Source organism: Parasteatoda tepidariorum, chromosome 10 (genome assembly GCF_982258835.1).
Source record: "Parasteatoda tepidariorum strain Cologne lab strain chromosome 10, Ptep-v5.0, whole genome shotgun sequence".
Lineage (NCBI taxonomy): Eukaryota > Metazoa > Arthropoda > Arachnida > Araneae > Theridiidae > Parasteatoda > Parasteatoda tepidariorum.
The window spans coordinates 54,698,377-54,713,376 of record NC_141764.1 but is presented as its reverse complement, the minus strand read 5'-3'; the positions used below and the strand labels follow the sequence as shown (position 1 = coordinate 54,713,376).

The 15,000-nt window shown below is 33.9% G+C and overlaps 1 protein-coding gene across 6 annotated transcripts in view; it reads left to right on the top strand.

The window, feature by feature from the left end:
• LOC107452990 (cell adhesion molecule Dscam1) overlaps positions 1-15,000 on the top strand; it is a 308,431-nt gene that overhangs the window by 261,139 nt on the left and 32,292 nt on the right. For 4 of the 6 annotated variants that reach the window (XR_015429856.1, XR_015429858.1, XM_087153625.1 and 1 more), the window contains one exon: positions 3,456-3,633. Coding sequence is in view for 3 of the 6 variants with exons in the window: in XM_087153625.1 (XP_087009751.1) it covers positions 3,456-3,633 (178 nt within the window). In the remaining 3 variants the exon portion in view is untranslated. Of the gene's footprint in view, positions 1-3,455; positions 3,634-15,000 lie in introns of those variants that run through there. The other 2 variants (XM_087153626.1, XM_087153627.1) reach the window with 2 other exon arrangements.

Below are 15,000 nucleotides of genomic sequence, written 5' to 3'. Positions count from 1 at the left end.
TTAATTTCAACCTGATTTACATCTTATAAAATCGTCCTCATATGTAACGCAGTTATGCTTTTCGTAGATATTGAGTGAAATTATGCACACCTCAAAAATACTTATTCGTTTAAACCGTAGAAAAATAATCTGCACACCTCAAAGATAACCTCTCTAAGCAGTTTGTTCTAAAGTAGATTTTCAGCAACCTCAAGTGTGAATAAAACAACTTCAAGCACCTTGTTTAAGTAACTTAAGAGGTTGACCTTATAAGATTGCTCTTAAAGTCAAATTCAAATAAACCGCAAATCAACCTTGACGCCTCAAATAAACCTCTTAAATCAGTGCTTTCCAAACTTTTTGTACCTGCGCCCCCCTCTTTGGAAAAAAAATTTGTTGTGCCCCCCTTAATTTTTCTAACAATCCAATTTCATAAACACTCATCTGATATTGTAATTTATTTAATGGGCTACAAAATAATATACAATATTATGTATAAAAATACTATTTTAAGAAATAATAATATAATGTAATAAAAACAAATCTTACAAAAGTACAAAAAATAGAATTCAACATTAATACAACATTATTAAAATTTAATGTGAAGGGTGAGCTTGTTTTTCAGCACAAATTTTGTCAAACCGTGGTATCATTGAAGATATCGCGGTTCTCAGTTCCTTTTCAATCTTTAAGCAGGATCGATACTTTGTCTTTAAGACAGCTACTGCAGAAAACCCAGTTTCACATAAGTAAGATGTTACAAAGGACAATAAAATTTCTAAAGCTTTATTTGTTAAAGTAGGAAACTCGTCCTTTACTCGTAACCAAAACGTGACAATATTATTTTCGTGTTGAAACATCTGCTTTAATGTGCTGTCACTAGATAAGTCAATTATCATTTCCTGCTCTGCTGTCGTAAGGCCAAAATCATCATATTTTTCAATCACAAACGGGTTTCTAATCCATTCATATTTGGACATGTCAAGATCTTTAAAGTAAAACGAGAATTGCTCCCTTAAACTGGTCAAGTGTTTATTAATAAGAACTTTACTTTCTTCTATTTCATCTGCAAGACAGGTAATTTTAAAAGTGGGAAACATGTCAAAGTTATTATTTTTCAAACTTATTATCCACAGTTCCAATTTTCTCATAAATGCAGTAACCTTGTCTTTCTGGACAAAAGCATGAATTCGAGGCCCTTGCATTGATTTATTTAAAGTACTGAGTCTTTGAAAAATATCCACTAAATACGCAAGTTTTACAAGGAATTTCGTCTCATAAAACAAGTTTGCTTCATCTCTATTATTATCAGTAAGGAATATGGCGATCTCTTCTTTTAGCTCAAACACCCTTTGAAGTACTTTGGAACGAGAAAGCCAACGTGCCTCACAATAATATAGAAGTGGTGTATATTCTGAACCCATGTCATTACACAATTTTGCGAAAAGCCTTCCTCTTAATGGGCTATTTTTGATAAAATTTACAACTCTTATAATAACTTGAAATACTGTTAGTAAATCTTCACCCATATCTCTTGAAACAAGTGATTGTCTATGAATCATGCAATGCGTCCAACTTGCCCGAGGAGCCACCTTTCGAACTAGTGCCTGTAGACCAGCGTTTTTTCCTGCCATAGATGGAGCTCCATCTGTGCATAGTCCAACACAGTTCTCCCACAGAATGTTATATTCATTGAAAAATTTATCAATCATATTAAAAACTTCACTTGCTGTAGTATTGCCTTCAATAGGCTTACAGAATAACATGTCTTCTCTAACATCAGTTTCCACAACATATCTTACATATGTAATCAAGTGTGCATCCTTAAGAACATCTGTAGCCTCATCTACTTGCAACGCGAAAGAAGATAGTTTTACTTTTTCTATTAATTGATCGCAAAGATCTTCAGATATATCGGATATTCGTCTTCCCACCGTATTATCTGCAAGTGGAATGATTTTAAGTTGATCAGCATATGATTCACCTAGCATCGTAGCTACCATGTCAATAGCTGCAGGTAGCACTAAAGTTTCTCCTATTACATGGGGGTTTTTTGCATTTAGCAATTCTATAAGAAACCTTATAAGACGCAAGCAATGCTTTTTGTGTAACAGACATTGTCTTTGAAAACATTTCTTTTTGTTTATTTAAATTCTCCAATTTTCTTTGGAAAAATTCTATTGTCTTGCCAACGTGATCTGCATGTACGTTTTCGAGATGCCGTTTTAATTTATTTAGTTTCATGCTGTCTGAGGCCAAAGTATTCAGACACAGCAAACACATTGGTCGTTCTTGGCCATTAATGACTTTACATGTAAATCCAAATGATAAGTACATTGGATCATATTTTCTACATTTAGGTTTACTATTTTGCGAAGATGTTCCGCTATTTTCGTTACCTCTTCTTTTGCCGTCTGCTTCTGCTTCATTCAATTTTCTTTTCAACCCAGTTACGTATTTATCCATCTAAAAGGGTTATTATTTTAAATCAAATAAAAATACTTTATAACAGTTTTGAAATTTACCTCAATATTAATTTAGAAGTGTACCAAAGCGAGTTTGTAGAGTTTGTAGACAATCTGCGTGGAAACGGTCGAGTTTAACCAACGTTTCTTAACGAAATGCCGCGTGTCTGCTCTCGTCTGGGCGCACGCATCCAGTTATAGTCGCGTCGTCCGAGTTTGAAAAACCCCGCAGTCGCGCGCAATTGATGATAGTTCCACACCAGATGTAATGAGCGCTAACGTCGTCGAATTAACGACGGCCTTGGCTCATAAGCCTTGTCGGGGCCTGCTGCCTGCTTCTGTTTACTGAAGTTTGGCGGGAGTAACCCCGAGAATACCCGGGATGATCCCGAATGCTTGTCTAGTGTTTCCTCGCGCTCGGCTCCAAACGGGAAAGCAAGATGTTTTCGTTCCAGCAAGAGTATGGATGGATTTTTTAGCATTTATACCCGAGAAATTCGCGGCGAGGATTGTGGATTACGTATAACCGTCTTTCTGATTAATTTTTTTGACACCTATTCGACTTTTTTGGTTTGTATTCGAAAATGATATTTTGGAATCAGCTGCGTGCCCCCCCTGCAACAGTCTCGCGCCCCCCTAGGGGGGCGCGCCCCACAGTTTGGAACACACTGTCTTAAATTTTCGTAAGGGTACATATTTTCAGGTAAACTCTTACTCCAGTATTAAGATGGAATCAAACACAATGGACGCCGTCTATAGGATAGAATTTTCGCCACATGTAAAGCAAGCCATTAGGTAAGCTTAAAGGCCAAAGGTAAGTATTTCAATAAGGGAACTATTTGCTTGCACCAAGAATTATTTGCGTTCCTTGAGCCATTAATTATTTGCGTTCGTTAAAAAAGGCAGCTCTGTTCATCAAATATCTGTTTGATATCACTGATTAATTCTCGATGGAATTTAATCTAAATATTTACTGTGGATACATTTATATTAGTGTAACTTTTATTGCAGCTGTTGTAGAGCTTCCCCCAGATGGAACTTTGCAGACCCAAGACTTAGCTTTGATCAGGGAAATAGCAGAAGCTAAAGTTCAATCCTATATTTATTCAAAGCCCTCCAGGAGATCCAGTTGTAACAGGTCTTCCAAACATCGCCAGCGGTCCAGAAGAATACGAAGAAACATTATAAGGTGAGAAATGTTTTGAATTAAATTATCTTTATGATTGAATAATTACTTTAAGTATATAATGCGGTTTTGAACTTGGAGAATTTAGTTTCAGCTTATATCTGTTGCGCAGAACACCATATTTACCCTATACTAATTCAAAAAAATAACTTCTTTTAAATAAACAAATAGTTTGCTTTTTCTTGATAGTCTATTCATTACCTCACAGAAGAATCACTTCCCGGCAAGTTGGGAGTAAATTGGCTTTAAGATCGGTTTAAGAAGCCAATATTCTGGGATCATAATCAGTTTTCAAATAGTCAAATTTAGTATGATGCAATTGAGACATACTCAAAAGTATGTCTCAATTGCATCTATACTGCATCAATTTGGAATTTAAATTAATCCATGATATGTTATTTCAATAAAAGAAAAGTACTTTTTTTTCAGGATTTAACATGCTGAATATCTTAAATGTTAGTACAGTGATTCTCAACCACTGTGCCTCGGCACTTTTGAGTGCCGCCAAATATTAGAAATGATACAATAAAAATTATAATTCTTTTTTTTTTATTATGAGTAAAGTTTAAATTAAAGAAAAATGTATAGATATATTTATACTTTTTATAATTTTTCCACGCTTTAACCGCGTGAACATCTTTGTCGACGATTGTCTTGTCTCTGATAATCTCAAAATAAGATGGAAATGTTTAAATTGTATATGACACACAATTTTAGAAAATGATGTAAGAGTAAATCATTAAAGTAAGCTATGCAATTAATGAACAAATTAACAAAGGATAACTAACAAAGATTAAACTAACAATTAATAGTTAGCAAAAAACTAGTTGACAAGAAATTACCAGAAATAATAGTTAATGTAAAAAGTAACAGTTAATAACTATAGAAAACAAGCTAACAGTTAATAACTAGCAAAAAATGAATAACTGTTACTAACTAATGAAAAATTGGTCGAAATAAATAATTAATCCCTTAATAAATGTGCTTTGTAGTACATATTATTTTATTTCAGATTCAAAATTATTATCACAAACTATTTAACACAGTGTAAAATAGGTAATTAAACTTTTAATCTAATTTTTTTCATTGTGTGCCGTCAAATTTCGAAATCGTTAAAAGTGTGCCGCGACAAAAAAAAGGTTGAGAATCGCTGTGTTAGTACTTTAGTGTTTGGAAGGATGTGGAAGATACCAGACATTTTATAACTATAACTTAGTTTATTTCCTTCATAAACAACTAAAATACTAAAAAGAGTTGTACAAAATAAAGTCTATCATCAGAGTAAGTAGGAAGATATCAGTAATTCGAGACAAGGTGGCTTAGGTACTGCACACATCTCCGGGGGAGAGCTGAAGTCGAAGTGGCATACTGATCGTCGGTGAGCTGGTTTTTATCCTTCTTGAGTGCAGGCGCGCGCAGTCCGGGAAAAGCTGATTTACATCTTGAGAGATCGGTTTCTTCCAACCGCGTTGCATTTTAATGAAGATAACGTTCTGTGTGACGTTCGATGTGATGAGTCTTTGATGACGCCACAGGACTCCCCCACCAGTCCAGAACGCTGAGGTACGGGAATCCGGAAACGGACGTGTCGACCGGACCGAGTTGTTGTGGACGTCTTAAGAGCAGACTTCACGGGATGTATCGGCGGCGGGATGACTGGAGCCTCTTGAATCTGTGAAAAAGAATGGGCAGGCTTAAGTCTATCAGTGGAGATCCATCTCTTCTTAGTTCCGATCTGGACTTGAAAAAACTTCGGCTTGCGTTCGATCACAGGATAAGGACCAAGGTAAGGAGACTGGAATGGACGACGGACAGCATCGTCACGGATGAAAACATGCGAAGTTTCTTTCAGGGAAGCATGGACAAACATCTCCGTTGATCCATGACGTGAGGTAGGTGTTGGTCGAATCTGCCGGAAGTGCTCCTTCAAGGATAGTAGCAGTTGCTGTGGAGATTTCGTACCTGAAATAGAAGAAAAAAATTCGCCAGGCAGGCGAAGATTACAGCCGTATACCAGCTCTGCTGTCGAGGTGTTAAGATCTTCCTTTAAGGCAGTTCGTATTCCCAGGAGGACGATCGGCAATTTTTCCATCCATCTTTCAGTGCCGGCGAGACTACACCTGAGGGCTCCCTTTAACTTCCGGTGAAAGCGTTCGATCAAGCCATTTGCAGAAGGGTGGTAAGCTGTGGTTCTATTACGTTTGGTACCCAGAGACTTCGAAAGAGCTAAAAATAAATTACTTTCAAAGTTACGACCCTGGTCAGTCGTAATAATCTCTGGCACACCGAACCGAGCAACCCATCCTGAAAAGAAAGCGTTAGCAACACTTTCAGCAGACTGATCTTTCAGGGGAATAGCTTCAGGCCATCGAGTGAAGCGATCGATACACGTGAGGATGTAAGTGTATCCTTGCGATGGAGGAAGTGGTCCCACTATGTCCAAGTGGACGTGTCGAAATCTGTCGACCGCAGTTGGAAATTGCCCAAGAGGAGTTTTGGTGTGTCGTGAAATTTTTGATCGCTGACAATCTAAACATTTCTTGCACCATTCCGCACAGTCTTTCTTCAGAGATCGCCAAATGTATCGCCGTTTAACAGCGTGAGTAGTCGGTCTGGGGCCTGAATGAGACAAGCTGTGTATTGACTGGAACACTAGGTGTCTGAAGCTCTCTGGAACATACGGGCGTATGTTACCCGTAGAGGTATCGCAAAATAGTGGTAGATCACTTGAGCTAAAAACGATAGGCTTGATCGTCAAGGAAGGGTTAGATTGTAATTCCTTCAGCTCAGCGTCTTTCGATTGCTCCTCCGCCATTGCTGCGTAATCTATCGTACTAGGTAAATCTATCACCTCTATACGAGAGAATGCATCTGCGACAACGTTATCGCTGCCTGAAATAAATCTAATGTCAGTAGTATATTGACTAATAAAATCTAAGTGTCTGAGTTGACGAGGAGAGATTGTTTCGTGTTTCTGGCTAAAAGCAAAAATTAACGGCTTGTGGTCTGTAAAAACTGTGAAGGATCTACCTTCCAGTGAATAATGGAAATTTTTGATGGCACTATAAATCGCAAGCAATTCTCGGTCGTAAGTACTGTATTTACTTTCAGCAGGTGTTAAACGACGAGAAAAAAACGCAAGTGGTTCGGTCCCATCAGCTATATGCTGTTGTAATACAGCTCCTATGCCAAGGTCTGAAGCATCAACTGAAAGAGAGATTTTAGCATTAGGGTATGGATGTGCTAAAAGTGCCGCGTTTGCGATTGATTCCTTGGAAATATTGAAAGCTTTATTAGATTCATCAGTCCATTGTAAAGGGGTGGAGTCATTCTTCTTCCTTCCCTTAGTTAGATCGTAAAGTGCCATTTGTTGAATTGCAGCTTTGGGAATAAATCTGCGATAGAAATTGACCATTGCTAGAAACCGTCGTAAGGCACGAACTTTGTTTGGCTTTGGATAGTTGCTAAGTACCGCAACTTTGTCGGGATCTGGTTTGATTCCCTCTTTCGAAACTAGACATCCCAAAAAAGTAAGTTCTTTTACACCAAATATACATTTATCCAAATTTAAAACCAGTCCTTTAGCATTTAAACGCGTGAAAATAGCCTCCAAGTCCGATAAATGTGTTTCAAAATCCGTTGACGCGATAAGTAAGTCGTCAAGGTATGCGAAACATTTTAAACCTCTTAATGTTTCGTCAATAAACCGTTGAAAGGTTTGGGCTGCATTCCTTAATCCGAAAGTAATGTACTTAAATTCAAACAACCCTATTGGGGTGATTAAAGCAGTTTTTGGAATGTCACTAGGTTCAACAGGTATCTGGTGATACGCGCGTTTTAGATCCAGTTTTGTAAAAATTGTTTTTCCATGTAATTCAGAGGCAAAATCCTGAATGTGTGGTATTGGATATCTGTCCGGCTCCGTGGCGCTGTTGAGCCGGCGGTAATCCCCACAAATACGCCAATTATTCTTCCCCTTTGGCACGAGATGTATGGGACTGCTCCAAGGACTGCTGGAAGTACAGCAAATTCCCTGGTCGACCATCTCCTGAAATTGCTCTTTAACGGCAGCCAATTTATGAGGCGGCAACCTACGAGCTCGAGAACAGAGAGGAGGATCTCTCGTTATAATACAGTGCGTAGTTCCGTGATCCTTGACTACGACATTAACTGAAGGATTTGTCAAATTCGGAAATTTAAATAAAAGTTCATGATATACCGAATTTTTACCTATTGCGGTAATGCTATTACTCGGCTGAGAGGCGTAAAAACCACGAATGTACTTTGCAGATGTGTTATCGATTAGTTGACGATTTTTAATATCCAGAATGAGTTCGAATCGTTCAAGGAAATCTGCATCTAAAATCGGCCGTGACACATCAGCCAGAATGAAGGTCCACCGAAAAGTTCGCGGAAATCCTAAATCTAATATAAGCACCTTTTTCCCATAAGTGGAAATTTTCGAGCCGTTAGCAGCAAGTAATTGGATATTTTTATCAAGATGTTTTGCTGGACGCTGAACGGGATAAACCGAAACTGTTGATCCGCTATCTACCAGAAATTTCGTACCGGAATTTTGGTCTTTAATAAATAAGCGACTATGATCATAACTCTCAGAAGCCGTCGCCGAAACTTGCGAGCAAGCTAGTTTTCCTGAAAACTGCATGGTTGCTTGCATTTCAGCGCTTTATTTCCGAATTTAAAATGGTACCAGCACGTAGAATACTGTTTTCTCGCTGGAGACTTGCTTCGCAATCTATTTCTGGGAGGTTTTGACCTGAATGATGAAAGTCTCTTTATGGTTTTATTCAGTTCGGCAACAGTTGCTTCTAGTCTACTAATTCTATCAGAGTCATCTTGTATTGCAGAAACGTTAGGGGTTATATTAGTAATTTCAGAGATTTTGTCGGCTATTGTAGCCAAGCTTTCTAACTTATCCGAACTGACTGATAAAATTTGTTGAATGTTTAATGGTAAACGTTGAAGCCAGAGCATTTTAAGTACCTCATCTGAAACTTTAGTAGCGGACAATTGAGTCATTTTGTGTAAAAGTTGAGACGGTCTCAGATCACCCAACGACATATCAGATAATAAAGTCCTAATACGAGCACTTTCAGAATCGGAAAACTGATCGATTAGACGTTTTTTGAGCGCTGCGTAGGAATCTTCTGCCGGAGGATTTTTTATTATGTCAGAGACAAAAGACGAAAGTTCACTGTCCAATGCAGAAACAACGTAGTGAAATTTGGTACCGTCCGCAGTAATGTTCGCAATTTCGAATTGGGACTCAATGTTACTAAACCACAACTCTATATTATCCCTCCAAACGGGAGGTGTTTTAACAGCCACACGCATGACTTCACTATCTGTAGGCATTGTAGAAAATAATGCAAAAAAGGCACAGAATATTCCTTGTACGGCAGAGGGCAATCAAAAAGATCTTTTATGAGCAAAAATAAGGAACTTACGTGCGGAAATTTCTTGAATCTTGCAAGACTCCATTCAAATGAGTTCTAGTCCTGGGGTCACCATATTTAGTGTTTGGAAGGATGTGGAAAATACCAGACATTTTATAACTATAACTTAGTTTATTTCCTTCATAAACAACTAAAATACTAAAAAGAGTTGTACAAAATAAAGTCTATCATCAGAGTAAGTAGGAAGATATCAGTAATTCGAGACAAGGTGGCTTAGGTACTGCACACATCTCCGGGGGAGAGCTGAAGTCGAAGTGGCATACTGATCGTCGGTGAGCTGGTTTTTATCCTTCTTGAGTGCAGGGGCGCGCAGTCCGGGAAAAGCTGATTTGCATCTTGAGAGATCGGTTTCTTCCAACCGCGTTGCATTTTAATGAAGATGACGTTCTGTGTGACGTTCGATGTGATGAGTCTTTGATGACGCCACAGTACAATCAATTTCAAATTTGACCATGGCAGCAGTAAGAAATGAACTATTATTACTTTTATCTTTTATCCCATTCCAGTCAACTTAGTTATGCTTCACTTATTATTTAATACTTATATTGTATTCTGAATAAGACTGATAAGTATCCAAATTTAACTGTATACTCAATATTATTAGTAAAATATCAATTAGGTGAATAACATATACAGAAAAAAATCCAAAACGCAGATGAAAGATCCATAATTTAACCTGAACAACGGTTTTCTTATAACTTTCTATTGACGAATATAATATTGCAAACCAGGTAAATATGTTTTCAATATATTGCATGTTACTCATTAATTCAACTTAGTGAATTTCAAAATAAATTGTACAAATTTGTTACGATTACTAATGCAAAGGTAAATTAGACAAAGTCAAAGGGGAAAAGTATCCTTCGCATTTAACAATTATATTGTATGTATGACGAAGGAATGATAATGCAGATAATTTAGTAATACATATATTTTGACATGACATATTAGGAAAATTTATAAGCTTTCCCCAGTTTTCAAGTTTCGAATAATGTTGTTAGCTCCTCCAGGGTATTAGAGCTTGATTGAAATCCATTCTCCTATTTTAGAGAAAGGGATCATTTTAAATCTAATGAAAATGTTTACATAGCACTGAAGGCAGAATTGTTTCAAAGAAGCTTAAAGCGGGATGAAGTACTGTCTGATGAAGTACAATATCTTTAAGATTAAAAATTATATTTAGACATTAATAGCTAAGTTAAAGTTTATTTCAACTGACTAGAACAATACATAAATGAATTCTTATAGCATTCAAGATATTTTCATCAGTATAACACTAATTTCTATACACATGGGGCACCTTTAATTCAGGTATTTATCTATTGTTAACAATATAGTTCATTTTCATATTGTCAGGTTGTCTTAAGTACTAAATTAAGTAGTGTTGAATAGTTAGTTTTCAGTTAAATATTAATTTAGAATAGTTTTGTATTTTTATAGGTAATCCCTAATTACGAAATAATTTCTGAGATCTATTACCTATCCCCTCTAAAATGATTGTAGAAAATTTAAATATTAACGGTACTATGGTACAGCATACTGTCATGTCTATTATTGGGGATGAAGGTTACCTTTAATAAGCAAGAGAATTTTTATATTTTAAGATACCCACGTTATAGATCTAGAAGAACGTGAGGAAGTAGTACTTAACAGAGTTTTGAAATGAGTTTTCTTTCTTACCTCACGACAGAGATGGAAATAATTTTAATACTTGTGCTGCCTACTATGCTAAAATGTCCTAAAAGCATACTTACGTGGTTTGTGTGATTCAATGGCTGAAAGACAGATTTAAAATTATTACTAAAATTCAATACACAAAGAACTTTGACGACAATATCGTGGTCGTCTTTTGAAAATAGTTAAAACTGAAATAAAAGTACTTCCACTCGAGCGGCAGCTACAACAGCAACAGCCTGGTTACCATTAAAGTTTATATGGTGTACAAAATAATTTGAAAGGTAACGAAGCTAGTCACCAAAGGCGGTATGTAAAAATAAGCATCTAGTATAATAGATTTATTGTCAGAGAATGGCATGCAACATAAAAAGAAGTTCAAAAACTGCAAAGTTGTAAAAAAAAATCATTACAAAAGGACAATTTCATTTTAAATTTAGAAAAATTATGTACAGGAAGTATCCAACTTAAATTATATATTTTTGAGCTATAAATATTTTTCCTCTGTAATTTATATTAAACGAAGATACACCCTTGTGCAAATTAATTGAAACAAACTCAATAAATTCAGAAAACTAAGAGAAAATGCTATTTTATTTAAATTTATACAAACTGAAAAATGTTTAGTACATAATATGATCTCCACGACACTTTATTAACATTTGGACACGATTTGGCATGGATTCCGCTAATTTTTTACAGTCATTTATAATATTTGTGTCCTTGTACCACACATGAATTAACGCCGTGATTAGCTTCTCCATAGTTGTACAGTCCATATTTAATAGGCGATTCATGCATATGGCCCAGAGATTCTCAATTGGGTTGATATCCGGAGAGTTCTCTGGCCATTCCAATGTCTCAATTTGATTCTGAGACATGAATTTCTTGACAATTTTGGACTTATGGCAAGGAGCTAAATCCTGTTAAAAACTCCCTGTTCCATCAGGGTATCGTTTCTTCATCTCTGGAACAACTTTTTTACCCAGAATAGTAATGTACTGCTCAGAACGCATCATACCGTCAATAGGCTGCAAAGGTCCAACCCCATTGTAACCGAAACAACCCCAAAACTTCTTTAAAAAACACGAAAAAATAAGTTTGTTTAAATTAATTTGCACAAGGGTGTATATTATTAAATCAGTTCTCTCCATTCAAAATTAGCACTTTTTCTATTATCTATATCCACAATCATACGATATAATCTAATTTAACTATCTAACCACTGTATATCATCGTTTCAAAAATCTAAATGAAAAGTTGTGGGGTTTTTTACTTATGAAGCCAAATTTTTACTAACTTATCTAAACTTATTTTTACTAAAATAACATATCTTTATCGCCTAAAGTCAGCGTTCATTAGTAGAGTTATGACAACTGGATTGACTTCATGTGTTTCAAAATATTTCCTCTCATCAGTAGTACTTTTTAATCTCTAATTCATATGTCTATTTCCCCTCATCACAAATGCTTTATATATCATTTCTACTTTATGAGTCTAATACTTCCATTCATCTGAGATATTCTGTCTATTATTTCGATTTTTACCTTCCAGGATTATTCATTTATCAGTCACGTACATTATCTCCATGCAGTTGCTAATAAATCACAGAAACATGAAAAGCTTTAAATATTTTCAAAAATGTTGAAATAACATGCTTTATCTACCCATTATTTCAATTTATACATAGTTTTATGCATATTATCTTTACTTCATGCACCCCCTTGTTCCGCGAAGTTTGAAATAAATCACTGAAACATGAAAAGCCGTAAATATTTTAATAAATTTGGAAATATTACAAACATTTAACATGCCTTTGATGTCCATTATTTCCGTTTATTTATAATAATGTCTATATTATCTCTACTTTATGTGTCCCCTATTTCCATGAAATTTCAAATAAATCAAAATATTATGAAAAATTACAGTGTTGACTTATGTTTACAAATAATAAACGATTTATATAATCAATACTTCCGAAGTCCCGATATTATTCTTGTTTAAACAGTATTAAAGAAAAATTTGATAGAGTACAGTTAATCATGCACCTTTTTATTTAGAAATATTTGATGAATTATCGTCATTTCCATTTAATATTTATTACCGTATTTTTTTCATGTAATATTAAATTATTATTTTTTCAACATTTTTCCATAAGAAACTTTCAAATATATCATTTTTTTATTAGTTTAATATTTTAAAAATCGAATTACTAATTTATCAGACATTATTTTCTCTTACAAAGACCAAATACACTAGATAAAAATAGCATTCGAATTTAGAATTTTCTAAAAAAGAGATTAAAATGCATTCCTTGAAGTAAAAAAATATAAATAATACTTGTTGCACTGGTATTATTTTATCATTTATATAAGGAACACAAAACAAATTTATTTTCGTTTTTAAAGACATGATGCAAACTGAGTCAAGTCGCTTAACTCAATATATATTTCATTTTAATTCTCTTAGAAAGTTTTGGATATATTTTATAGTAGTAAACCAGTTTTACTTCAGAGGAATAAAAGTAGGATTCTCTCCTTAACTTGCATCTAGAAAATTTGAAAACACCGCATCCGGGGATTATTTAATGTGTTTTGTATATAACAACTAGCTTAAATTACTAACGCATGTGGAAAATTTAAAATGATATGCGTAAATAAATGGAGCATAATAATGTCTTTTGTTTATTTGGAACAAAATAATGTAACATTTTAAGGTTTATTCTAGACTTTTCTGTTTCTAAGCTTGAGTTTCATGAATTTCTTGACACAGTACGAATATGGATGAGAAAAATATTTTAAAATTTTATGTCACTTTCTAGTTAAACTTTGCATGCGCTATGTAAAATTTTCTAAATTTCTTATGATTTATGAAATAAGTTTTTGATATAATGTATAAATATTTATAAGAAGAGAAAAAGAGATATTAGAATTAGAAATACAATTATTTTGATGAAAATACACGTAAAGGCTATCCTCTGGACGCATTCCTTTACAAAAGATATTTTAGAGTGGAAATAAATTATTCGGAGATATAAATTATTCTTATAAATGCTATGTCTTGAAGAAACGAAAGAATAAGACATTCTAAATGCGAATTAGTTTAAAATGAAAGATGAGAAATTGAAAATAAACTTTCTAAAATGAAGTAATATATATATATATATATATATATATATATATATATATATATATATATATATATATATATATATATATATATATATATATATATATATATATATATATATATATATATATATATACAAATTAACATGAAAAACATGAATAAAATAAAAAACTAAATGGTAGAGAAACAAGAATGGTAAAAGCAAATAGTCGTTGTCAAGACACATCTAATTGCCATAAATGCGATATTTCTGAATAAAGAATAATTATCCTAAGATAAAAAATATTCTTTATATGTGTCGATATCGCAAAAAACCTTATGTTGTAAAAAATCATGAAATAAAAGAAAAATGTAAAAGGAAATCAAACTTACCGGCGTGAATTAAAACGCGGTTTAGGTTTAAAAGTACAATAATAAAACAGTTAACAAAAATCGCGAAGATGTAAAACATTGCTTATAGCTTGAATCGAATATAATAAAATTAAAAAAACATTTGATCGATGAAGAAGAAAAAAATGTTTAGGTAAAATATTAGTGCTGCCATCTATGAGAAACAATTAGTAAAAAGGTAATAAAATTGAAATAATAATAAAAATGTTTAACGGATTGAATAAATTAGCAGTCTTAAAAAAAAAAAAAAAAAAAAAAAAAAAAAAAAAAAAAACATTTATAGGGAAATTAATTTAAAAGTCAGTCTGTCAGGATAAAAAGCCGTTTGTAGACTTATCCTTCATTCATAAATTCTAACATAATTTTACAGAATACACATATCCATCTTTCATAGGGTGACTTATTTAAAAATCAGAGCCTGCATACAGGAATAGAAAACCGTTTATAGGTTTTATTCTTCATTCATACAACCTTACATAATTTTAAAGTATACACGTATCACCTGCATTCATTTGGGTTGGTTCTTTACGAACCAGAGCCCATTCCACTTATACAAAAATAATAAATAATTAAATAAATAAATAGATAAATAAATAAATAAACTGTTTATTATACTGGACAATTAAAATTAAATTAATTTTAAGAGGCTACAAATATTAAAAAGTAACTAAAAAATATTTAACTAATCCAGTATAAAAGG